At 42.0% G+C, this 25,296-nt stretch overlaps 3 protein-coding genes across 9 annotated transcripts; 1 reads left to right on the forward strand and 2 right to left on the reverse strand.

The window, feature by feature from the left end:
• The first annotated feature begins 1,804 nt into the window (after positions 1-1,804).
• otol1a (otolin 1a) lies at positions 1,805-4,875 on the forward strand. Of its 4 annotated transcripts, XM_085141804.1 has the most exons (4): positions 1,805-2,592; positions 2,680-2,769; positions 2,917-2,988; positions 3,135-4,875. In XM_085141804.1, exons 1-4 carry the CDS (start codon positions 2,136-2,138, stop codon positions 4,010-4,012), a joined length of 1,497 nt encoding a protein of 498 aa, XP_084997930.1. In that variant the 5' UTR covers positions 1,805-2,135; the 3' UTR covers positions 4,013-4,875. The 4 variants fall into 4 exon arrangements, with proteins under 4 accessions (XP_084997930.1, XP_084997929.1, XP_084997928.1 ...); XM_085141803.1 differs by having other exon boundaries at positions 1,805-2,769; XM_085141802.1 differs by having other exon boundaries at positions 2,680-2,988.
• A 2,928-nt stretch (positions 4,876-7,803) lies between these two features.
• On the reverse strand, positions 7,804-15,091 carry tal1 (T-cell acute lymphocytic leukemia 1). Of its 3 annotated transcripts, none has more exons than XM_085141806.1 (4): positions 13,684-15,091; positions 11,766-12,341; positions 11,286-11,404; positions 7,804-10,361 (listed from the first exon to the last, which is right to left on the reverse strand). In XM_085141806.1, the coding sequence occupies exons 2-4, from the start codon at positions 12,302-12,304 to the stop codon at positions 9,832-9,834; spliced, it is 1,188 nt and encodes a 395-aa protein (XP_084997932.1). In that variant the 5' UTR covers positions 12,305-12,341; positions 13,684-15,091; the 3' UTR covers positions 7,804-9,831. The 3 variants fall into 3 exon arrangements, with proteins under 3 accessions (XP_084997932.1, XP_084997933.1, XP_084997931.1); XM_085141807.1 differs by having other exon boundaries at positions 11,316-11,404; positions 11,766-12,437; XM_085141805.1 differs by having other exon boundaries at positions 11,766-12,437.
• Positions 15,092-15,185: 94 nt separating this feature from the next.
• LOC146497799 (uncharacterized) lies at positions 15,186-25,121 on the reverse strand. Of its 2 annotated transcripts, XM_085141792.1 has the most exons (10): positions 24,409-25,121; positions 22,653-23,899; positions 21,304-21,376; positions 20,151-20,303; positions 18,287-19,461; positions 17,645-17,792; positions 17,057-17,276; positions 16,570-16,682; positions 16,274-16,464; positions 15,186-16,131 (listed from the first exon to the last, which is right to left on the reverse strand). In XM_085141792.1, exons 2-10 carry the CDS (start codon positions 23,863-23,865, stop codon positions 15,938-15,940), a joined length of 3,480 nt encoding a protein of 1,159 aa, XP_084997918.1. In that variant the 5' UTR covers positions 23,866-23,899; positions 24,409-25,121; the 3' UTR covers positions 15,186-15,937. The 2 variants fall into 2 exon arrangements, with proteins under 2 accessions (XP_084997918.1, XP_084997919.1); XM_085141793.1 differs by lacking the exon at positions 24,409-25,121 and having other exon boundaries at positions 22,653-24,378.
• Between the last annotated feature and the right edge of the window lie 175 nt (positions 25,122-25,296).

The raw sequence follows: 25,296 nt of genomic DNA on the forward strand, positions 1-25,296 counted from the left end.
TCCACCAGTAAAACTTTAACAATAGGAGGAGTCCTCAGTAACCTGTCAAGAGCTCAAATTCAATCCAAGTCAGACAAAAGAAAAGACAACACAGTGAAATCAACTAATGATAACATATATGCATCTTCAAAGGGAAATAAAGTTTATGACAAAGATGTAAAATATAAATCTTCATTTAAGCCAGAATTTTTAGTGGCCTGTATTTTACAAATCCTAAAAGGTTCATTTTAGTTAAGACTTCTTTGTCTAGTACCTCTCCGTACTGAAAGAATAATGTGGTTAATTTAAGCCCCTTATAGTGTAGAAGGATTATTATTATGAAAGTCCAGGTAGTGCTTAGCCATGGGGTAAATAATGTTACCTGTGCGTATGGCATATTCGTGTTCTGCTAACCTATACAAGCATGTTTTTATTCTATCAATGTAAAAAACACTTTACAGCTGGGACACTGGCCTATAGATTAAAAATGAGGTTTTAAAATTAAAATGGTTTATAGTAAACTCATTTTGTGAAGCAGAATCAACAAATGTCACACTTTGTACTACATTTAAGCAACAATTGTAATGAGCTTTAGGTTAAATACAACAATTCTTTGAGAATAAACTTATATTAATTCCATATGAAAGTGCCTTGAAGTTTTTGGATATCTTAGTGTACATGTATTCCTTCCAAAGACCACCTAAAATGGGAGAGTTCTGAGTCCAGGAAGCCTTCCTTCTTAAAACAATTTGAAATATGTTAGGCCTCCAAACTGTGTTGTCTTTGGCATTTTGTGTAGATTCAACTAAAGAAATGGGAACACATTATGTGTTTTTGTGATAGGCTGCTGGTAACAAACTTTTATTATATAGACACACAACACCGGCTCATCCCTTAAGTTAAGTGCCTTTCTTATGCTTGAGCGATTCAAAGGTCAGTGTAAGGTGGCTAAAATAGTAGAGTTCAAGGACTGCACTGTAAATTAGTGTAAAAGCAGCCAATGTCCAAAGAAAAAGTTTGAAAAACCTTCAGAAAGCTGAGAGAATTATTGCTCAAGATCACTTTAAAACATTACGAGAAAGTCTGGCTGCTCGGAAGCAATTTTTTTTCTTTTCAGATTAAGGAGCATGCTTAAGGTAATCGGACCTAACCTCTTAGTTGTGCTTTTGTTTCAATCTTACAGCAAATTATTTCATATAAAATAAAAATTTTTGTGGTGGTGCAGTCATAGAATTTGCCAGGATGTCTACTAATGACCTCCTCCTTTTTATTTATTCATTTAATTTATTATTTTACTTTACTGGGAAAGTCCTCACTGATCAACTATTTCTAAATATCCAAATCCCTCATGAGTTCATTTCAGAAACTGAAATGACATCCAGCACAACTTTCGAGAGATGTGAAGCTCGGTTCACTGGTGCCAGGTTTCCGTGAGGTGTACTTGATTTACTGGGTTTACTTTTAGATCAAGGAGATGACTAGTTAGATTACTGGTGCCTGTTTTAGGACACTGATCCTTGTCCCACTGTATCTGGTGATCTGTTTGCTTTGAGGTGCTGCCAAATGGTGTAGTGAGTTGACAACTCTTACTTGGTACTGCACTTGGTAACTCTCATATGAAACGGTATTCATTACCAACAATGTGTATGTTTTTGTGTATAAACAGTCAGTGTATGTAGGCATGTTCTTTGACTGTGTATCTGTCTTTGTAACTTTATATTGTCTCCTGTTTCTGTACAAAGCAAGCATGTGTGTGAGCAACACCTAGGCAGTTTGCACACTCCTGGGCCCTGGATTCATATCCAATATCACAAAGACATAAAGTCTTGCCTTGTACAACAATCTGCTTTAGTTCGCATCCCTCAGGAGTCATGTAATCTGTTGCTGCCAGCCCACCTGCCACCCAATAACCCCAGAGTTTTCTGTCCCTTGTTCTGTCATTGGCTTAGAGGTACATAAGCTGGAGAACCAGGGCAATAAAAGGAAGGAAGAAAAACTGCACCGACCACTTGTTCTGAGGGACGGAGTGAAGAATCAAGTGTCATCAACAGGTAAGATGCCTTCTGTGCTATTTGTCTGTGATGCAAGATAAATGATCAGCGCTTCACCCATTTTGCCTGAATTCTTCCATTAGATTATTGTGCCCAGTCGTCAATATGCCACCCCTTCGGGCTGTTGCGCTGACCACTCTCTGCATGGCCCTCATGGCCATGCTGGCAGCTGGTGCCAGAACCACACGCTGGCCCAAACCCCAGAGCACCAAGAAGCCACCTCGAGCTGGCGCCAGCGGTGATGGAGGTGGACGATTTGGACGAACCACGACAACGACCCCATCCCCTACAAGCAGCTTGAACACTGAAGAAACAACTGACATTATGATGGATGCATATTCCCTGCCTTCTACAGATAGCACGACATACTCCATTGACACATACCCCACTGAATTTCACACTGATGCCATAGTGCCCCCCGGGAACATCCTTTCAAACTTTACCCTTGACTACAACGAATGCTTCTTCAACTTCTGTGAGTGCTGTCCACCAGAAAAAGGTCCCGTAGGGCCTATGGGAGAAAGCGGGCCAACGGGGCCACCAGGCGAGAGGGGCATTCCGGGTGAGATGGATTTTAACTTTTTTTATTGTAAGGGAAATTACAGTTTAAGTCAACGATTTTATTCTTTTTACTCTCGTGTGTTGTCAGGGTTGGCAGGAGAGAAGGGAGAAACAGGGCCCAGAGGACCTCCAGGACCAGCAGGATTACCTGGAGCCAATGGACTCAATGGCGACATAGGTACAACGAGGCTTGACAGCAGAAGAGTTCTTGAATGTCTAAGGGTTTCTCTCTCTGTGTCTCTCGCTTCTTTTGTGCAAAACGCTGTTTTGTATAAGTACTTTTTGGATGTCATTTTCTACGCTTTATTTATCAAAACTGCTGCAGGTGAAAAAGGTGATCCAGGACCTGAAGGTCTACCTGGTACCCCTGGTATGCCAGGAAAACCTGGAGAAAAGGGTGTGTAGTTTCCTGTAAGAACCTGGCTACACATGTGCAAAAGTCCTGATTTATAGTTATTGTTTCTCAAAGTGCATTGAGGTACATAATAACATATTTTCATTCAAACATTTCTTCCTAAATAAACATAAACCCTCCACACACAGGTGATCCAGGCCCCAAAGGAGAAAAAGGTGAACGTGGCTTCCCTGGTCTAAAAGGAGACCCAGGAGAAAGAGGAGAGCCTGGCCTGAATGGGACTAAAGGCATCCCTGGCCCAGAGGGGCTGATGGGTCCCCCAGGGATTCCTGGGTCAAAGGGTCAGAAAGGTGAACAAGGGCAGCCAAGTGAGTGTTTGCCAGGTGAGAAAGGAGAGAAAGGTGATCATGGACCCCCAGGTCTAAGAGGTGAGATGGGCCCCCCAGGTCTGAATGGAGCTGACGGTGCACAGGGAGAACGGGGGGAGCCAGGGCCTCCAGGAGGGAAGGGTGATACTGGACCTAGAGGCCTCCCAGGTGGGAGGGGACTGGCAGGGTTGAGGGGAGAGAAGGGGCCTAAAGGTCCTCGTGGGCCTCGGGGTCCCAAAGGATCTCCGGGTCAGAGTGCCGTTCAGGTTCGATCTGCCTTCAGTGTAGGTTTGTTCCCCAGCCGCTCCTTCCCTCCACCGGGCCTGCCTGTGAAGTTTGATAAGGTGTTTTACAATGGGGAAGGACACTGGGACCCGGGACTCAATAAGTTCAACGTCACATACCCCGGGGTCTACCTATTCAGCTATCACATCACTGTGCGCAACCGGCCTGTGCGTGCAGCCCTGGTGGTTAATGGAATGCGGAAGCTACGGACAAGAGACTCTCTGTATGGCCAAGACATCGATCAGGCATCTAATCTCGCGCTGTTGCAGCTGAACGAAGGTGACCAGGTGTGGCTGGAGACACTGAGAGACTGGAATGGAGTTTACTCCAGCAGTGAAGATGACAGCACGTTCTCTGGCTTCTTACTTTACCCAGACATAAAGACCAAACCTACTGAGCTGACAAACCTGTGAATGCATCCTTGACTGAGTTCTGATTTGAGCCTCTCGCAGACTCTGCAACTTTCAGCCTTCTGCACTGCTCTGTCATTTTAATGTGATTCAGCTAAGCACTGCTGCTCAGTATCTGCTAGCTCCCATGCTAATCAAACCAAATGCTTTACTTGCCTTGCTGTACCTGGAGACGGGTGAGGCCCGATTTATCTTCTGTATGCAACATTTCAGCTCTTTGTAACACTGCATTAAAAATGACTCTGCTTGAAACTGATGACCCTTGGGTTGTATTTACACAGAAACAGCTTATACACTCATTTAAAAGCTATTTGCCATTGCAAAGAGAAGGGAAAAGCTCAACGCCAGTGAACCATTTGTATTACTTGGACATAATTTAAATAAATTACATATTGCATTAGTTTCCCACTAGAGGGCGCAAGGTGTTCAATTTTTGGAAAGAAGCTCTGGAGATTAATACACAAAGACAGTAGGCTAGAAAAACATAATGGTCCCACAAATATTTCAGATAAAGATTGAAAGGGATACCTCTGTCGTGATGTTATTGAAAAAACTGCACACTACGGCAACAATATACAACAAGGGGAAAAAGGCAACTCTGGATGATTCACTGGAACACAGAAAGTAATATGATTTAAAAAAGACATTATATATATATGTATGTACACATATATAATTGATATTACACCCCCATAACATCATACACCTTAGTCCCGAGCCGAGATGATAACCCTCTGCAGTAGATCAAGCTGCACCATAAATTATACTCTAATGCTCCCACACTGCACAATGAAAAATAGAATAAAATAGACTTTTACAAATACTATATCTCATTAGACGTTAAAGAGTCAGGACCTCTCACCAGATTATAGCCGATAATAACTCATTTACTTTTATACAGCAGCAATTCATTCTGAAGATAAATTACATTCAGTACATTCGGTATACACTCAGCCACACCGAGATACTCTGAGACTTTTTATGTTGTGACGTGTTCGTTAAATGTAGGAGGCAGAGGAGCTGCATTAGCTGGTTTTAAATGCTTTTTCTTTATGCAAGGTTGTAATTAGGCACAGTCACATATTTTTCTAAGCACATATGATACACATACAACAAAACGTATAAGCAAGATGAGGATTTAGGTACTAATAATGTCACATATTGGTCACCAAACTTGTGCAACAATTTTCACAGAAATGTATCCTCAGAGTACCTGACTGAAGTGTGAATATGAATCTCAGAGTCATAATGATTAGTGTATAAGTATCAACATTTCATTGGGAGTGAGACAAATAAATGAGATTTAAATCATTTTAATTTATAAAAACTATTAAATAAATATATTCTTCAGGGCTTTCTCCCACTTGGAGTCTTAAATAACAACAAAGCTTTACAATTGGACATATACCTGAGAAGTGTATTTTCACTCTTCAATGCAGTTTAATAAAAAAAGTACTTAGTGTGTGTATTCATTTACAAATCTGCGTAACACTTTGATTTACTCTGGAGAACATGTGTTGCCTGAGGGGGATTTATATTTCAGGTTGTACACTCAACCAAGACTGCTGCCTGTAGGAAGATAAACAGTTACTATAATCAAAAACACTGTATCATAGTAGACACAGAGGATTTCTAGTTACACTGATGTCCGAATTTTAAGGCAGCATTTCTTTCTCTGGTGTCTTTCATGAAAAAATTTAGGAGGCAGGTAATGTTTTTCTTTTTCAGGTCTATCATCCACACTGCAATTTAAATACAACTGTAAATACAATTGTGAAAACTTTGAAAAGAATTATGTAGTATTTATGTAGCTGATCACCAGTGATTATTCAAATAACTTTTAAATACAAAAAACATTTAAATTGTTCAGACAAGGTTAGAATTTCCAACACCAAAATTTTCCCCGCTCTTTTCTTTTAAATTTTCTTTTAATTTCATCCTGATCAAACACCACCAGATTTGGTTAGCAATCAAGAAACATTAATGTTTGGCCAAAATGAAGAACCTTAGAATTACTAAGAACTTTAGACCTAGTTTGGAAATCTCCTTATCCTTACCAGAGTGACATTTGAAGAACTCGAGTTAAACTGACATGTTTTTTTCTTTCTACCTAATTATAACAGTGAATTAAAGAGTAAATGACAGCTTTATAATAAGGAGTCACTGATGCTGATGCTATCGAACTTGATAAAAATAGTCTCCAGTGCAACTCCATCAAATTGGATGTGACAGAAATGAAGTACAAACAATAGCTGCTTTCGTTTAAGTAATATTAGGCGTGCTCAGCAACAGCCTGTTCTCTGTACAGGAACCTCCAGACAGGAAGTGGTGAAGGTAGAAATATCTCTCAACTGGAAAATCTTTATTGATTGGAAGATTGACTGGAATATTATGAATTAATTTACTTTTATGAGGAATATTGAAGGGAAACCTGTTAAAGAGGAAAGCCCAGAATAACATCTCCATCTACTGGTGAAGGATGTATATTTCTGTCAAAGTTCCACCTTATTCATGCTGCTGTTCATGTTGATGGTGGTGTGTGTGCGTTTGTTAAATGTTATTTTGCTTGTTTGTTTAAAGGCCTATCTGCGGATATGTGTGCATAAGTGTGTGTGTGTGTATGTTTGCATTTATGTATTTTCCTACTACTCTGTGTGAAAATATAAATAACTACCTTGGCGGTGTGTGCAGTGTAATCTGCTCCCAACAGGCTGGATTCCCACTGTGAGAAAGACAGTATATTGTTCCTGCAGCACTACAGATAACAACTCATTAGCATACTGAATCATTTGGCAGCAAGAGCCACTCTGCCACCCATCTGCACTGAGCTGATAAACACACACACACACACACACACCAGCTCTCTCTCACACACACACACACAGATCCATGCAGTGGGCACACGCATACACACAACGCTGCTCTCACAAACACATCCACACACACCCGCAACAATCTTCCTCCCATTCGCTCTCTTTCAATCCCTGTACACTCCCTGTATCCCTCTCAGTTGTGAGTCTGTGTCTTTTTGGAGAGTTAGGAACACTGGAGCAGGTAAATGTTTGGCAGGCACTAACCCAGAGAACCCCTCTGCGGAGTCCCAGCACAGCCAGAGCACAGCGCGGGAGAGGTCTCCAAACACCTGGATGTCTCTGATGCTCTCTGGAAGCAATTATAGCTTTCAGAAATGTCTAAGTGCTGATTCTGTTGTAGCAGTGGTGGCCTCTGTGAAAACTTATGGGATATAGGGAAGAAGTCTTAAAAAAAAAGTGCTTAAGCTACACCTACAAAGCTAATTTTTTTTTATTAATGAACACAGGCTGGGGAGCATAACTTCAATAAGTAAAGAATTTATGGGCGGTGGAGTCTTGATCAGTGTGGCTGTTTCACAGTGTGTACAGACACAGCAGCAGACAAACGAATGCAGTGGAGGTTGTCAAAACCACTTTCACAATGGCAGGATATCCTGAAGGTCACCGAGCCATGTTAACCTCCACAGGAAGTTGTCACTTGGTGGGAGGAAGAGAGGATTCCAGCATTCATTGGAGGAGGAGTTTCTCTGAGGAGGGCTGGGTTTAGCTATAAACCAAGCAGATATGGTGGAAAACAGCTGCGAGGAATGTCATTATAGGAATTAATCACTGAGGTTATGCAACTCTTAAATAAGGTGTAAAATATGGAAAATATTTCACATAGTATGAGAAGGGCCACAAGACTACCGTATGAACTCAGCTGACTTGAAATGCACTGCAGTCGACCCACAGCGTGTTTGTATGAGATCAAATATACAAGACTTTTCCTGTTTGTTTTATTCATTTTTTTAATATAAAATTCATCAATTTAACATTGGATATATTTATAGATACAGCTATAATACAACAAATATGTCATTACCAAACGTACAATGTCCCTTTACTGCAATTCATAAAATACCATAGTTACCAAAGGTACCAATATAGGCTACTAGGTCCTGCTGAAAAAGCAACAACAGTGAGCAATACATAAGTGTCTTTGTCAGAAAACTGCTGGTGTTCTTATGATATTAACACTGTGTGGTGATGGTGTGCGTGTGTCTGTTTGCACGTGTGTGCGATCCAGATATTAGTCACGTTGCGGGGCTCTAAATCTGTTTATACACTCAGATTATTGGCATTTCCTTTCCTTAAGAGAACAAAAGGCACCTCTCCATTAAGTGCATCATTAACTTCTAAAATGAAGACAAGTTTCAAAGGAGAGTAAGGGTTAAGGTTGGAGAAGCTTCCCAGATGGCTGTCACGATCTGAGACCGCTTCAGTATACGACTGCTGTGCTTAGAAGAATTTGCAATATCATTAGTTTTGCAAGATGTTTAAATTTGACATGACAATAATAGTAATGTCATATTAATTCATCTTTAATTCTGATTATTGTGTTTTTGTTTCCTTTTTCTTCAATGAATTGCACTCAAAATGCTAGCGGAGAGAATCTGTAACCACACCTGTACAAAAGTGTGCAAAATAAGAACAATTACATAAAGCAGTATCGTATGCGAATCAACAGTAAGCTATCAGTGGTCAACACCAAGATGTGGTGACACAGCCTGTCTCTGGGAAATCAGTGTACGTCATTTTCATATACTCTTAAGTCATGGATGTGCAACTTTGTGCATGTGTGTGTGCACGTGTGTTTTAATGTGTCGTCTGTACATGTAAGTGTAGAATATGGCAATGAAGGGATTTATTTGTGTACCTTACTAAACTACAACTGATTTACAGTTAAAAAAAAAAAACCCAAACAAACAAAACAAAACACTGCAACATTCATATAAAAAAGGACTGCATGAGTCATGTCGTGATTTCATTTGACCCACACTTTGTACACTGCATGTCTTGTACCTCCACAGCAATTTCAAATAGATATATTCATTCCAGGCAGTGTGATTGTTTTCTGCTGTCTGCTGACACATTTGGTGACATTTTCTCATCACCAAAGTGTAACAGAAGTCAATTGTACCACAATTGATGTACTTATACGTTCAGTCGCTTGCTTTACTTCTTTTTTCTTTCCCTTTTTTTAAATTCATCTAATTTCTCCTCCTTCTTGTCATCCTGTCTCCTAAAAGACAATTTTGCTAGTAAACCCACTGACAAACACACTATGGTACATCTTAATCCACATGACTTGAATTTGAGTCACTATTATTACATTGTGCAGTGGAAATATATATGCTATTTACAATGCATACGAATCGCATGGGTACAATTAGGGTCCACTCTGTGTTTTTATGGCCTCAGAGTGAGGCAAATTTTCCTTTGTGTCTTTAAATTAAAACACCGAACTTGTTGAGGATAAATCTCCTGGTGTGCTTGTTACTTTCGGCACCGTGCAAGCAAGGTGGATCAATTCCAGTGGCATCATATTGTAATTAATAGTGTCATCAGTGAAACATTGATCCTCTGAATAAGACGCTTGTCATTTGAGTGACGATTGCCTGATTATTATTAGTTTTTCTTTGCTCTTTCTTTCATATATTGGGGTGTTTCTATTGTGTAAGGATATCCAGTCTTTGGCGCTTTCAAAGCACTGAAATCCGCAGGTCTGTCAAAGACATGAGACATGCAGAATTTACAAGTCTTAAATTCAACCAAACTGTTCAGCGTGGAGACGAGAACACGCTCGTCGTCCATTTTGGACAGCACTATCTCAATATGCGGAGCTTAATTCTCCTTTCTACACTGATGACTCAAAAATTACAGGGTCTGAGTGTGTCCGCCTCTTTTTTCTTTTTTTTAGTTCCTCCATTTCACTCTCAGGTGCTGTGTTGTTGTTTGTTGGCGTCAGCATCATCGGCGACTGGAGTTATCTAATGGGCGTCCATTGCGCCTCAGATCTCTAGTAGCTAGATGAAGTGGGGGTCCGCGAGATGTTGCTAGAGTCCTTGGAGCTGGAGGCGAGTCCTGGTCCTCCATGAAGCTTTCAGGACTGCCTTCAGCATCGCCATCAGGTAGGCTTCCGCAGCTGGAGCCTGGCGACATTGTCTCCAAAAGATCATCCCTGGCTAAGCCCACTACTGTGTCCTGGTGCGGTCCACCCTGAGGGCCCCCCTCGTGGGCAGCAACCCCAACCAACAGCCCTGTGTCCCCATCAGTTGTGCTGCCAACATTCCTCCCACCATCCTGATCCTCGAGGAGGTTGGAGAGGAAACTGATGTACTTCATAGCGAGCCGCAGTATCTCGTTTTTACTCAGCTTCTTGTCGGGAGGGTGGGTGGGAATGAGTTTACGAAGCTCTGCAAATGCCCCATTTACATTCTGCTGCCGCCAACGTTCACGACTGTTTGTGAAGATGCGACGTACAATCTTTGGCTGGCCAGCTAGCAGAATGGAAAGAAGGAGAAAAAGACAAGAAAAGGGGAGAGTAAGGAGACAAGGCACCAACACATTTGCAAAAAAACCAATGAAATGCAGAGCTGTAGCAGAAAATATGGTTTGTAAAACGATAAATCAACAGAAGCACAAAAGTAAGAGTGGGAGAAGAAGCAGCAGGAGATGCACAACATTTATTTGAGAGAAAGTACAGGATGAAAATAACAAACTTCAACAAATTCTAAAGCTTTTAAAATTGTCCTCCATATATGGCCACAGATTTTTTTTTAGCTGATGGATCAGATGTGTGCCATATGTGATACATGTGAAATGGTTGGTGTGGCATGCCAATCTCCTTAAAGGTTGTCAGGGAGCCTGTGTGCTCCCTATTTGACATTCTAAATATTTTTTTATTTAGTTAGTCATAGTAAAATGCTTCACTGCAGGTAGTCACATCCTCTCACCCTTCAACAATGGTGTCTTCTAAGCTATTGTTGCCCTTGGAACACACCCAGTCTATCTTAATCCTTCAGCCCACTCTGCAGTAAAACCTTGGCATGGAGGCAGGAGCACCCCCATCCTCCACCCCTGTACATGGCAGTGAGTGGGCAGCAGTGGAAAGGATGTTTCAAATGAAATAAACCCCAAATCCGCCTGAAAGGGGTTTACTTTAATGGCATGCAGGTACATGTATTTGACATTCAGATTAGCATTTATTTAGCCCCGTGAATTATGATGCATTTATTCTTCATGGGTGAAGCCCTTTCTGAATTTTCCTTTGGCAAGGCATCTTCTGCGAGACTCAGATTAGGTACGGTATAGCTCCATGTCAGTGAATGAATGACAATGGTGATGGAGAAGGGACGTTTGGGGGGGGGGGGGGGGGGGGGACTAAACTGGCAGAAGGAGGACACAGCAGAAGTGCATCTTACCATACTTATAAAGATCTAAAATGCGCCTACCCTCGTCGAGTTCAACCTCATAAGGCGCCGGGCGGCGCTTTACCCTGTTGCTGGGGTACATGCTGTACTGCTCCGACTCTCCTCCGAGACTATGTCAACAGAAAGGAGAAAAAAGGTGCACAGGTACATTAGGTCACATGAATTCCACTGTACACAGTTTCCTTCATTGCTTCTAAAAGATCTTAATGCTCTCCACTCATTGCAGCAGAACACACACACATACACAAACACACACACACACACACACACACACACATTATCTATCACATATGCACATGCTCAATAATGTAAACATAAGGTAACCTCAGTAATACAATAAGCATCTTGTCCCCTATCCTTTTACAGAAAGGCATAATTGTGTCTAATAACCATCAAACTTTCTATGTGCATTCATGAAACTGTATGTTTTTTGTTTTGATTCCCCCCCCCCCCCCTTCCTTTAGCCTTTACCTGTTGATGGCGGCGAGAGGCTGTGCCAGGTTGTAGAGCATCGCCCGCGCTGGGACAGGGAACGCGTTTGGGCTCAGTTGGACCATTCGAGCGTCGTCTCGTTGCGGCGGCGGCAGCGGCAGCGGTGGAGGTCTGCGAAGTTCCGTGATCGGCACCAAATGGCTCTCAGTCCTCTGTTGCACCGCTTTTATAGCGTCCCTCCTGGAGAGCTCGATCACCGGCACTTCCCTTTTCAGGTCAAGGGCGTTGTGAGAGGCAGTTTCCTTGGCAACGCCGTTGATGATGATGCTGATGCTGGTCCCGTTGTTCGAGTTCTGCAGAGGAACGTCATCCGTCTCCTCAACCCCCTTGAAGCTCCCTCCCCTCTCCTCCTCCTCATCCTCCTCCTCTTCTTCCTCCTCCCCCTCCTTTCTCCTCGGCTCCCCGTCCTCCTTGCATCCGTTCTGTCTGGAGATGATGGCGGAGTCCTCCCGTTTATTAGGACCGGACCCTGCATCGGGACTTTCGGGACAAAGCTCCTGTTGCCGCTTTTCCATCATTTTTATGCCGTCACTACTCGCTAGAGTCCACTACGTCCTAAATGAGATTTCCCTCGATTAATCCATAGTTCAGTGCATCGTTTGTGTGTGGCAAAATGTCAGATATAACCACGCATTTGCTGTCCACGCAAGCCTAAAGAAAATTAACAATGAAACATCATCACCGAGCTATTATTCTGGCTCTTATCCTTATTCAAAGTACTGTTCTTAAACTGTAAATTATATGAATACTGTAAAGCTTAAATTAGCAAATTGAATTAGCAGTTAGATGGACCCCCCCCCGCCTCAGGTGACACATTATTTTATTCGACATTTTTCAAACTGAATAAGAAAAGGCCAAAGATTTTCCTGTGATATTGTTCCATGACAAAGAAATAACTCGGCACTCTATGACCATCACATTCAAACATCTCGCAGTTTTCCAGGATCAAACCATTATTTCTCAAACTATCCAAGGTGAGAGTGTTTTCAAGCTAAATAGAAACACGATGAATTATTTTCAGGGCTCACTGGATTTTTTTTGTTTGAAATTTCCACGGTTGATTATTTTGTCACCATTTAATTTACAGGTGCAGGTGTAACCCGTTATTGTATTTATTTTATTAGGAGTCTTGTCTGCTCCTGTTTGTTTTATTGTTATTATAAAGCTCTTATCAAACGCTTGCATGGCCTTCACTGGGCTACAGTTAAGGCGTTACGCCTATATCTTACAGGGACGTTAGATGTCCGCGTTAATTATAAGATCGGATATTAGAAGCATCATTTTCGCTACTGTTAAATGTAAACCTATCGTGGAGGAAAGCTGTGGATGCGAGGACTAAAAGCAAGGTTGATAATGACCACTATTCGTCGAAGTTAAAAAAAATAAGAAAAATAAAAATCCACCTTTCTGCTTTTCCTTCCTCCCCTTGCAAATGAAAAATAATAGTCCAAAAAATGCTCGAACGGGATCGTTTTCGCGCGCAAAGAATTCATAGCAGGTTGTCTAAAATATTTTTTTGTTTTATCGAGCGTAAGGCCATATTAGTGCTGGTGTTAACACCGAATATCAGGGGTTTCCCACAAATGACCAGTTTCAGGTGTTTGAGACGTAACTCATTTGATAAATTTCCTGGAAATGTTTTTCCTTTTAAACGAACGGCAGACGGAGAATTAAAAAAAGAAAACGCACCATAATTTCTGGGAATTCTCCAGCAGGCCTCGCATCCGTTATTTCATGCCGTAGACTCCAACCATCCGATCGGACAATAGCAGAAAATATAGGCTAAAAATGTAGCTCATTACAGCAATAAAACCAAGACGAACGCGCTCAAATTACCGCGTACAGAGCGAAAAATGCGCTGGTTTAAATGAAGAGATGTGTTTTTGGGGGGACTTACCGTTCCAGCCGTGTTGTTGATGTTACTGTGTAAGTGGAGCCATTTTGTGAGTGGGTCATCCATGTCTGAGGTTTTTCTTTTTTTTTCTCTCTCTACCAGTTGTGGAGTAGTGTGTGTATGTGTGTGCGTGTGTATATGTGTGTATGCGTATGTGTGTAGCTGAGTTATTCCTCGCCGCATCCAGTGCGCTCCCACAGTATGGGGAGCGGAACACAGGCCGCAATGTGGCCGAGTGAGATAAGCGCACGGCAGCGGCCTCTTCATTCCCGATAAGCCCCTAAACCCATTATTTATGAAATGATTCATTATTATTTGGCTGTCGTGGGCTATATAGTCTTGTGGAGGGCAAAGCATTTAAAAAAAAAAGCAAACAGGCACAGCGCAACGGCCTGTATCAACGTGAGGTGGTGTAGTGTAGCCTGAGCTACAGTTGAGGTGTTTTAATTTTAATTTTTTATTTTTTTACGCAATAAACAAAAGCTCAGGTTAAGCTTTTGACCTATTTATATTTTCAACAAAGGGTTTTTACGCTAAGCTCATTTATCCTGCAATAAGATAACTGATAATAACAGAGGGCCCTCTACCTTTTTTCTTTTTGTATGTTTTATATTATTTTATTTTTTTTGTTCAGTTTATTCTGCCCATTAATCCATATCCATTTCTGCGCCCCGAGGATGAATGCGCCACTGATACAATGGGCTGGTAAAAATGAGGTGGTCTAATCATTTTGACACTATTAATTGAATGTGACACTATTTCTTTATCGATAAACACGTTCATAATAAAATGTGTTGTGTGTGTGTGTGTGTGTGTGTGTGTGTGTGTGCCATTGGAAATGTTGGGGATGGGGCCGGCGGTTCCCCCGAGTCCGTGGGGAGTCGTGGCTCGGGGAGATAAAAGCGGATCGGCTTCTGGTCACATCAGATAAACGAGCAGAGCATCAACGGTGACATGCTATCAGAGTACATTCAGTAGAGCATAAATGGTGGCAGGTACATCCTAATAACGGATTTTAACACATTTCAAAACACTTTGCGAAAGTAGAAAATAAGCGCATTTAACCAAATGAGCAGGATGATTGAAGACTGCTGAAGATAGATAGATAGATAGATAGATAGATAGATAGATAGATAGATAGCGTTTCCATTGTGAATTAATGATTTAAAGATCGAACTCCACACTGAGTCACGACCCTATAGCAGGTCTGGTGAAGCAGAAGTCACGACCGTGATCCTACATCCTGTGCGTGATCCGTGCCTGAAACAATTCCCTTTCACGTGCTTATTTTCATAATCTTCCGCTGAAACGTCACTCTTCTGCATAAAAATGCGCCAAACAGTCATTAATCGAGAAAGTAAGTTAATGCACGTGACTGGAAACTTTAAATAAAACATATAATACGCCATAACAGAGTAAGCATTTCTAAGTGTGTGATTTAGTTGTGGAATGAATGTGAATGATTAATTAATTTGTTAAATTAAAGGATAAACATTTCGACAAAATAAATCTCTATATTATTTTATTTAGAAGCAAAACGGCACCCGGTTCATAAAAGAGTACTTGATACAACACAAGCAAAATGAAGAGACCATACAGAGCCCTGGGGAAATATGATGTCCTGAAGAAAAAAAACAAACAAACCCAAAATGAGATAATTATTTTTTTCTTTCTTTACACACCAGTTCAAGGGTCTATTGATCAAGCATGTGCCACACCCCTACAGATAATCAATTATTTGACCAATAAATAAATAAATAAGCAACAGTACTTAAAAATATATATCTGTATACAATTTCAAATAAGTGACAAAATACAATTCCAATCACTAACCATTTGAGATCTTGTGCTCTGTGTGACATAAAGAGCAAAATGAATCACAAGAAAAATTCACAACAACTAAAAAAGAAGAAGAAAAGAAATCATTTTACAAATTGAAATTATATTAGGTTTGAATTTTTCTTAACTTTCAAATACATTAAACTTTTCTAACTTGCCTACTCTGTGTACGGTTGGATTTGTATGTAATGTGCTTTTGTTTCTATTGCAATCCTTTGTGATGTCACATAATTTAACGTTGATTTGCACTATGAGAAAAGAAGCCCTCACCCTGTTTTTCCACCTACGCATTTGCAAGTGTGCTGCACTGACTACAGCACGTCTACCATTTGTTGCAGTCAGTCCGCAGTGTTTGTAGCAGTCAGTTACTCTGCGTGTCTCCAGGAGAAGTGGCTGTGTGCCATGCCTGTCCTGTCAATCAGCGCTGATTGCGTCGGGCGGGCATGATTCGAAGGGAAGCAGTGCTTTCCCTAGTCATGAGGCGTGTCACCTGGTCTAAAGTGAGTCCGGCCACTGCTTCTCCATTCACCTGCAGAATTTCATCACCGATGCCAAGGAGGCCTACGTACGGGCCTTCTCCGCTGCCATCACCCACTTTTTCAACATATACACCTGCACAAAGGAGAAAAAAGAGAAGAAAAGAAAGATGAATAGAGAGAAATGAGTTAGAAGTAAATGTGTCTTTGGGTTCATAGAATTTCTACCCTATTTATTATTAGAAAAAATGAAATTGAAAATGTAAAAACATACATACCTGTGTCTGGTCGACCTTTGCCCCTTGAAATAACAAAACCATAAGGACCGTTTGGGGGTTTGATGAGCTCCAGGAGAATACTCCCATCAGGGAAAGCCTGAGTGACCCGACCCACCGGACGTGCGATTCTAGAGGGAAGTACATCTTCAACGCTCAAGGCCCTGTGAAGCTCAAGCTGAGGGCTGTCAGGGCTGAGGAAGCAGAAATTCATTATTTGAATAAGAGTGTGAGAATTTATATAAGTCATCTTCATCACTCAGTTCTTCTGCTTGGTTTTGTTTGCCACAGACACCTACCTGAGTGCCAGGCCGTATGGTATTTGCACCTCCCCAAGTATGGTTGAACGCTCTGTTCTTCTCTCTAAACTCTGCACAGAGGAGGCTTTACGCAGCTGGGCCAGTGGCAGCACCTAGTGGCAAATGAATGGCACTGTAATAAACTGATTTTATTTCTTTTCACCAAACCAGCTTCCAGAACCATAATATTTTCCCTTTACTACACCTATAAAAATATGGTCTGCTTGGCAGCACACACACACATACAAAAAAGGATTAATTCCACTAGTGTATTCCTGAAGCTGCAGAGAAGACAGCACAAAGTAGAAACTTTGGCTGGTCCACTATTGAAATGAACTTTGTACAGGTATGTGAGGAAAATGACATTACTTTTTACCTTCTGCCTGTATGAGGTTAAATTTATTGTGGCCAATCATGATGTTAAGAACATAAGATAAAGGAGCGCAGCAGTCCCCAACAAAACAAAACATTTAGACCTCTTGCTCACCGTATTCAGCGTCTGCAGGGAGGGTGTCCTCTGTATGCGGATAGTGGGCTGCAGTCTCCGTGTTGGGCTTGGTGATGCTGAGCTCGCCCGGGGGGCAGTGGGTATACTGAGCTGTTCCATACTACTGGAGCGACCTCCTTTCACAAGCCTACCGACACTGTTCAGGCCAATGGAGGAAAAGAAGCGACGTAGGAAGAGCTTTGGCCGCCCATCCAGCTTTCTGTAAAAGGAAAATTGTGATTTTTTTTTAAATTAGACCTTAGCACAGACTTTAAATATATTGATCTAGACACTGTTGCATCACAGTGTGAACTACACACACACTGAGAATTGTTATTATGGACTGAGCTGTGAAAACAATTTTATAATTGTCTTCCTTCTGTAAAGGATTGTAATGACTACAGCTATATACTGCATTACCAAAAGAGGGCAGGATTGCCCTGGTATTGAAAGAAGCTTTCTAACAACAAGAACAACAGCCTGTCTGCTGAACAGGGTTTTAATCTACTAACTGCTGCACAACAATGTTGGTGGGGGCAAGGGATTTATTGTCTAAGCTATGGCAAGAACATTGTTATCTTGGCTTACCTAGACCCATCACAGTTTTCCTCCCACAGGGCCTCAGCTTTCAGATGTTCAGCCCTCAATAGCTCTGCTCTGAGGTCCTCAGCCCGAGACATACCCAGTCCACGTATTGCACGGCACTCTGAACCAGAACCAGAATCCCCACTTAAGCCTACAAAAGGAAAAGAGTACATAATTAAATGTCAGTATTATCCTGATCTTTGCAGAAAGTAAACTTATAACTGCTCTTTTCCACACTACAACATTTATCTATTAGTGCACACAAGTAAAGTTTATAGGAAGCTACAGTTCACTTCAGAAGCACAACCAAAAAGGCTTCTTTATACTTCCACTTGTTTGCAGTTCAGACAGACATATTGTACTTTTTCACCAACATTTATTAAGTAGTCAGAGTAACATTTACTTTGTAGCTCATGCCTTTTTCATTTCCTTCTCATTACTTTATTAAGGCTTCATTATAAAGTTAAACATCCCTAAGAATAGAACTTACTCAGAGTTAGTTTCTTGCTTAGTTGCAAAAATAGAACCATGACTACATTTAAAACATTAATGATAAACGAATAGTATGTGTAATCGTATAATGCTGCTTTTAAAAATAATTCTAACATACTAATAGTATTTATGTACATTACTGTTGCCACTCACCTGCACCATCTGGAGTGGCATCCCAGAGTTCAGAGGCTGGCAGGTCTGTGGCTAGCCTGGCTGGGGAGTACCTCAGAGTAGAGGGTCTGATGCAGGACACTGGGCTGCTACTAGCAGGCACCCCTGGGGTTAAAGATGCTGGAGACTCCCTCCTTGTGTCTGGAGAATCCAGCAGAGATTGAGCTCCACCCTCTCCTCCCTGATTTGAGGTCATCTGGAACTGAACCGTGGACTGACCAGCAGCAGAGCGATTTCTTGAGCTTGACTTGAGAGCTGACTTGATAGGCAATGCAGGGGTTGGTGACTCCCTTAGTCCACCAGATGCTTCAAGCAAACGTGGCTCCAGAGAAATGGGGCTACCAGGTGCAAATGAAACAGCTCTGCTCAGGTTGACTCTGTTACGTGGATTTGAGTTACGCCGCTGAGCCCACGACGGGCCATAAGGGCCATGACCAGACTCTAACCGACTTTCTCCTTTCCTGCTCCTTCTCCTAAGTTTCCCAAACCCTGATGACTTCCATCCTGTACTAATTTCTCTATTTTCCCCCAAAACATAAGCGCCGGCGAAGGTGACAGTAAGAGGAGCTTTAGGACGAGTGCTTGCCTCCGCCTTGTTTGGTGACACCCAGCGAGGAGCCACTTTTCCTCTTGGGTCCTCAGGGTTACCAGGCTGCTGAGGCTCAGCGTGCTTTGAATCTGGTGGCGATGAAACTGGCTGAGGTTCCCTCACCACAGAACCACATGATTCACATTTCTTCACCAGCACTATTATCTCTTTAACCACTGTTGTAGTTTCACCAACAGCAGGCTCATCCTCTTGCTTCTGTATAGGAGGCATAGAAACACTTCTGTGGTTTCTGTTCCTCTCTGAACCGCTGCTGCTGGAATCTATATTGCTGTCTTTACTCTTGAACCTGGGCGTCCCGGGCCTGCCACGCTGTCTCACTCTGTCCAAGTAGCGAGACTCTGCTTCTTTTTCTGATTCATCCTCAAAGCGTACACGGGTGGGTGAGCAACCGTACCTTCTGGTTCGACCTACTTGGTCGCTGGGTGAAATGTCTCTCTGACTGGGGACAAGGAGGGGACCAGATGAGACTTGAGCTGGGAGCTCTTCTTTGGTTTGAACAGCTTTTTGTGCTGTTGTTGGACTGGGAGATTCAACTTGCTGTTTCCTCCTGTAAAAAATGACAGAGGTGTGGGTATTGGAGACAATTTTAAAGCGCCAGATACTTTGTCAACAATGTAGGAAAGCTGAATCCGTCATCTCAGTATCAGATGGTAGCAAACATAAGACTCACATGTGCACCACTGGGCACATAATATCAAAATATAAGGTGCTAAAAGGACATTTACATAAACTGTAATAAGACATACTGTATGTGTTACAACTTTGTCTGTCTCAGGCACCAATGACCAGGTTAGTGAAGCAGTCAGGAATGTAGGATATATTGCAAATTCTCCTAATCCTAATTTAAGTGGAAAACTTCCTGCTGATTTAAAGGGATTTCAGAAACAAAACTACACAAAGTACACACTATTACATAAAAAGAATAAAAGCAAACATTTCCAAAACATTGTCAGCTTTGCTTATGTAATTACAAAGCAAAAGTCAAGTTCTAAAGCTTTGACTTGTTTTCGGTTATGCAACATTAGCTTTGCAGGAAAGGGGCAAGTGCAAAAGAAGGATAGACAAAGCACAGAAGAAGTGTTGGCAGGGAGACGTAAGGATGGGAGCAAAGTGATAAACAAACATAAGAAGTGCATAAACAGGAAAAAAAGAAGAAGCAGACACGCTCAAAGTGGGACTTTCACAGTCTCTAACCTCAATCCCACAAGCTCACACAGGCCTTTTAAGACAACTTACACGGTGGATCTTTGATCAGAATGGGAGCGTCTGCTGGGGCGATCGCCTTTGATGTGATTGGAGCGAGCCTTGAGTCTTGCTCGCTCCAGAAGAAGCTTGGCCTGCTCGTGTCTTGGGCTTAGAGGTAGTTCATCGCTGATTACAAGAAGTGACCTGAGGAGCAATGGGAAGAGAGACAGAGAGTGGAAATTAGTACAGAAAGGAATTATTATGGTGACAAAAACAGCAGGGGAATGGATAGAGTTTAACTCGCTAATGAGATAATCTGCCTGCATCTGTCTGAGAATGCTGAATATTTGATAAAGTGTTCAAATTTTCAAAGCTTATTCTGTGCTGACACATATCCAGATACATCATATTTCCCCAAAGATTGACTTAACATGGAGCCCAGCAAGCTGCGTCTTCCTAAGCTGTCTTATGTAATATCAGATAGAAAGACTGGGGCGTGGCTCTAGTGGTCAGCAGCAAAGGGGAATGTCATCCATCCATTTATCCATTCATCCATCCATCTTTGTGACCAGCAGCTAAGCTGCTCTGCATTGTGCTTCATCGTCTGTACTTCTCTTTATCCCCTGGCCCAGTGATAAAGATAGCATGATACACCAGCCATGTGGATTATCTTTGTAATGGACTAAGTGTGATTCATTCTCTCCTGTGTGACAAGATGAGAACATATTGTCTTTCACTAGATTACAGTTTGTTGTGTCACCGCAGTATTCAAACACCAGAAAAAAGAAATCAACAAAGTTGGAGGCTGTCTTTAAATATCATATGCAGCTCTTTATTCTACAGTTTATAACCATGTTCAAAATAACAACCTTCATTAAAAGGATGGCTTCCAAAATAGTGCAACTGGTGAAAAAAGATAACAGTGTGCCAGGTCGACAAGTGACGAGCGAGTATCAAACATTACACATACTTGATACTCGCTCAGTATCGCCAGTGCACTGCTTTTGACAATACTCGACATCATCTCTTTCCTGTGATTAAACCCGATTATCAAAGTGTTTGTTTGGATTGTGCACCACGCATAGTTGCCTCATTGGGTAGATTTTCTCAAGTGCAGCTGTAAAAGTGAAATTTATGAGGAGAGGATATAAATAGTCCACAGAGATTATCTGTCACTACCCTTGCCAGAAACTACATTGCTCACCTTAAATAGGGTTCAAGTTCCTGGGCCAGAATGGCTGAGTCTGAGGAGTCCAAAACAGGATGGGCACCTGCAACTGGTATAAAAAAGGAAAAAGATATGAGCATATATAAAAGTGCAGTCAAAATTTCTCACAGATAAAAGAAGGATTTCTTGTCTTTGTCTCTTCCTTCACCCAGACATAATGTGCTACAGCGCATTAAATTATTGTTTAATGTTCCATTTTTTTAGGACTTGCCTTGCGGCAAACACAACTGCAGAGAGAGCAGTCAGCCATGACGTGACCAACAAGGACATTTGGGTATCAAAGAAATTGGGACTTGCTATGATCAAAAGGATTTTCATAAACCTTATAACATTAGGTTCAGATTACACTCAGTGGCAGTCTCAGAGGTCATCCCTAACTCATCTTTAATCTCGGACAAAAAACCCCCCAAAACAAAACAAAACACAGACGCGCGCACACACACACATACACACACATACACAGATTATGTAACTGCTGAAGGATAAAAGCAGATTTCCCAGAGACAAGAGGGCAAAATCATCTCATCATCACGGACTTGCACCTGCATCTCTCGTACTGGGCATTGAAACTGAGATCTGTGCAATACCACATGATCATTGCATGGGAAAAAGTATCATCTGTCATCCTACAGACATACAAAGACATCCATTAGCACGCAGAGATAAAACAGACAGGGACACTTCCCCCACTGCTCTATTAATAGTAACACCCGTATGCACATCTGCACATCTGACATCTGTTCAGCACTGGGAACCAGCCAGGTTACATTCTGCGTTTCAATACAACATTGTAGGTAGGCAGACTACGGCTGAATGGGGCACTTTAAATGGCTGCAACAGATGGAAATCATTCTAAGCAGACAATGTGCATAAATTATTGACAATTTTCCAGCTTTAGAAGGTTGTTAGGGGAAAAAAATCAAATGCAAAATTTAACATTTTCTGTCCTCATCCAAAATGCTAACACGCCACAGGAGCTGATCCAGCTCATAACATTTAACTACACTTCATGAGGAAGCTAAAGTAATAGAGAAAAAAATATGACTAAGTCACAGCCTTTTATGGAAACTATATCAAGTATTGTTGTCATAAATATGGCAGCATGTGTTTTGTTGTCTTTTTTTAAATAAAGGCACGCTACTAAAAATGCTATTATTGTATAGCATAATAATACTGCAAAAGTAAAGTTATGTATTTCATGCCATGGCCAGGAGTTTCAAAACACTCTACAGCTTATTTATCAGTAAAGCATTACTAAAGCCCTTCTCAAATGGCTCCATGCATTACTTTTTTGCTTTCTCTATTATTTTCCTTAATAGACCTACCATTATAATCCACTCTGTACGTTGTTTCTTCATAATAGCCAGTGATTTCTCCTTCTTGCAGTTCTCTCACTTCCCTGTAGTGTTGTTGTCTTTCCCTTAACTTTGCATAGGCCCTCTCCTTCACCCTCAGTTTATCATCAACGCAAAGGATTCCACTTTGTGAAGACATGCTCTCCGAGCTGTCTGAACTGCACAGTCCTTTATTGGGATCAGTCACATCTGTCTCCCTCTGCTCATACTTGTCCAGGTACCACTCCACACTATCAGAGTTTTGGATTTCAGAAGACACATCATAGTCATTCGCCAGACCTCCCACATCATTCTTGTTGCCTGCTTCAGCCAGTTTAGGCTTCCTCTGAGGCTCTGCTAGTGCCTCTGTCCGAGTGTAGTCCTTTAGTGGTAATGTGGGGGGTGTATTGTGAGGGTCAACCCCATTGAGAAGCAACGTTTCTGGGCGTGCTACTCTCCAGAAGCCCTTTGGAGGGGCCCAGTGTCTTGCTGAAGGAGAAGAAGTGGAGGAAGTAAAAGACAATGCTGTAGAAGCAGAGATGTTGGAGGAGAGCACAGGTGGTGGTGGACGAGGAGGAGGGGAAGGGGATGGGCCATCCTTGCTAGTGCTTGGGTTGTCAGATGGAAGACTCTCCAGACTGGTGCCCTCTCCAAGCCCACAAGGCTGACCCGTTGGATGACTGACCTGTCCATCATTGTTTTCTGACTGCTCCTCTTCCACTTCCTCCCCCTGCTGTACAACTTGTGCTTCAGCGGGAGGACTATGGATCTCCAGCCTGACTTGTACCTCTACCTCCTCCTCTTCATCACTGCTGCTTAAGTCCTTTGCACCACCTGATCGCCAGGAGGGAGCAGGCAGAAACAGCTGGCCTTTCACTTTGGGTCTCTGTCTAAGGAGGACTTCAGATGAAATGTGCCCCGCTGGGTTGCTCACCAACACCTCCGTGTCAAATCTTCCTCTGTCTTTCTCCCTGTCTCTTCCCCTTGTTCTTCTCTGCGTGATTGTCTTCACCTTGGTCTGCAGGGCGTGGACAGCTGAACTTTGAGCAGGGGGAGGAAGAGAAGCATTCAAAGTGGTGGTGGGTGCTGGGAAAACAGGCTCAGGAACAGGACCCGTAATGAGTCCCCAGTTTATGGGAAGCCCAGTGGGCAAAGGGGAACCAGATTTTGATTGGATATTATCAGCGGCTTTCTCTTCCTCCATTGGCTAGTCATGCACAAGAAATTCCAAAGAGATTCTGAAAATAAAGAACAAGAAAGATAAAAACCTTTTCTATTCAGCGTATTCTGCATCTCTGTTACCAGATACTTTTTTCCTGTGTGCCGGGTAAGGAGATATGTAATGTGGACTCTGTCACGTTGCCTTATCCAGTGATTACTTTGCAGGGCAAAGGATAATCCTTTGGAATCAGAATAAGCAACTGCTGCCTGCAATTGAGACCCTACAGGGAATAAGCAGTATTATATGTTTATGTTTGGTTGTATATATCAGAAATAATCAACCATGTGTTTACCTGTTTGCCATTCATTTATAGAAAAACTGGAGGAAAAATCAGCTAAAGTATTTAAAATTCATTATTTACCCATAAGAAATACGCACAACAGCAGTTTTCTACAGGCTACTGTTAGTAATTATGTAAACCGCCTCCATAAAAGCAAGTTTAACTCATTATTATCATTAACAAAGTAGCTTCTCGTCACATTTAGAGACAGGTTGGTTTCGCTAACAAACATTTTTTTAATGTACCTGCACTTTTGCTGAAGACGGCGTACTTTGACATGCAATCCCAGCGTCGATGGTCACGAGAAAGTTGCCATAAATTCTGGGGCAACCGCACAAATTAAAGTTGCCCTCCATAATAAAAAGCTGCGCCAATCGTGCAGTTATTGCAGCGCGCATCCTCGCGTCACCAACAGGCGAGACAAGCGACGTCCCCGTGGATGGAATAACAATGATAATAACAAGATTTCCAAATGTTTCTCCAGATTTTGAGGTTATGTTTTCACTCTCCCTCTTTCTCTGTCGCTCTACGTAGCTCCGAACGGTGTCAGGCGAGTCAGCGGCCTCTCCATCGTGCCTGGTCTGATAATCCCCTCAGAAATCAGTGGGATTAAACAAAAATGGAATAAAAAAAAAATGCCCGCTTTAATTTCGCTCTTGCCTCATGAGTGGAGCTCTGTGTTGCGCAAGTGCACACACACCGATTCCCTCCCCGCTGTAAAAAAAAATAAATAAAAAAATAAAAAAATAAATAAATAAGAATAAACCAATGAAAAAGAGAAAACATTTCTAGTAAAATGGCTCGGTGACCTCTCGCCCAAATGAGATATCCCAGATACTTTTCACTCTTTATTTCGGTGGCTCTGATTGCAAGGAAGTGGGGTAGGCTCTGCTACGTTTTAGGGAGCACGGGTCTAATTTTGTCTCGCAAAAACAAATGTCAGCTGATTCTTATTTGTCAATACAGCTCCCTCCCCCCATCTTAATCTGTCCCCTTCTCTTCGTTTCTCTAATACAGATACACAAACATATTTAATATATATGCACCCGCGCAAACTGAGCAGTTTAACTGTGAAAATGTTCCCAGATGTGATCTTCTCAGCACCTGCCCAGTTTCGGTATTTTGTGTGTGCG

This window comes from Neolamprologus multifasciatus, chromosome 18, assembly GCF_963576455.1.
Source record: "Neolamprologus multifasciatus chromosome 18, fNeoMul1.2, whole genome shotgun sequence".
Lineage (NCBI taxonomy): Eukaryota > Metazoa > Chordata > Actinopteri > Cichliformes > Cichlidae > Neolamprologus > Neolamprologus multifasciatus.

Excerpts from the sequence above, each read along its gene's own strand:
- otol1a (XM_085141801.1), top strand. The coding sequence starts at position 2,136 with ATGCCACCCCTTCGGGCTGTTGCGCTGACCACTCTCTGCATGGCCCTC. Across the intron at positions 2,989-3,134 it reads AGGAAAACCTGGAGAAAAGG|GTGATCCAGGCCCCAAAGGA; the intron begins GTGTGTAGTTTC and ends CTCCACACACAG.
- tal1 (XM_085141806.1), bottom strand. The coding sequence starts at position 12,304 with ATGATGGAAAAGCGGCAACAGGAGCTTTGTCCCGAAAGTCCCGATGCA. Across the intron at positions 11,405-11,765 it reads CCTCTCGCCGCCATCAACAG|TCTCGGAGGAGAGTCGGAGC; the intron begins GTAAAGGCTAAA and ends CTGTTGACATAG. Across the intron at positions 10,362-11,285 it reads TTTAGATCTTTATAAGTATG|CTGGCCAGCCAAAGATTGTA; the intron begins GTAAGATGCACT and ends CCATTCTGCTAG.
- LOC146497799 (XM_085141792.1), bottom strand. The coding sequence starts at position 23,865 with ATGGAGGAAGAGAAAGCCGCTGATAATATCCAATCAAAATCTGGTTCC. Across the intron at positions 19,462-20,150 it reads TCTGATCAAAGATCCACCGT|GAGGAAACAGCAAGTTGAAT; the intron begins GTAAGTTGTCTT and ends CATTTTTTACAG. Across the intron at positions 17,793-18,286 it reads TGCCACTCCAGATGGTGCAG|GCTTAAGTGGGGATTCTGGT; the intron begins GTGAGTGGCAAC and ends TTCCTTTTGTAG.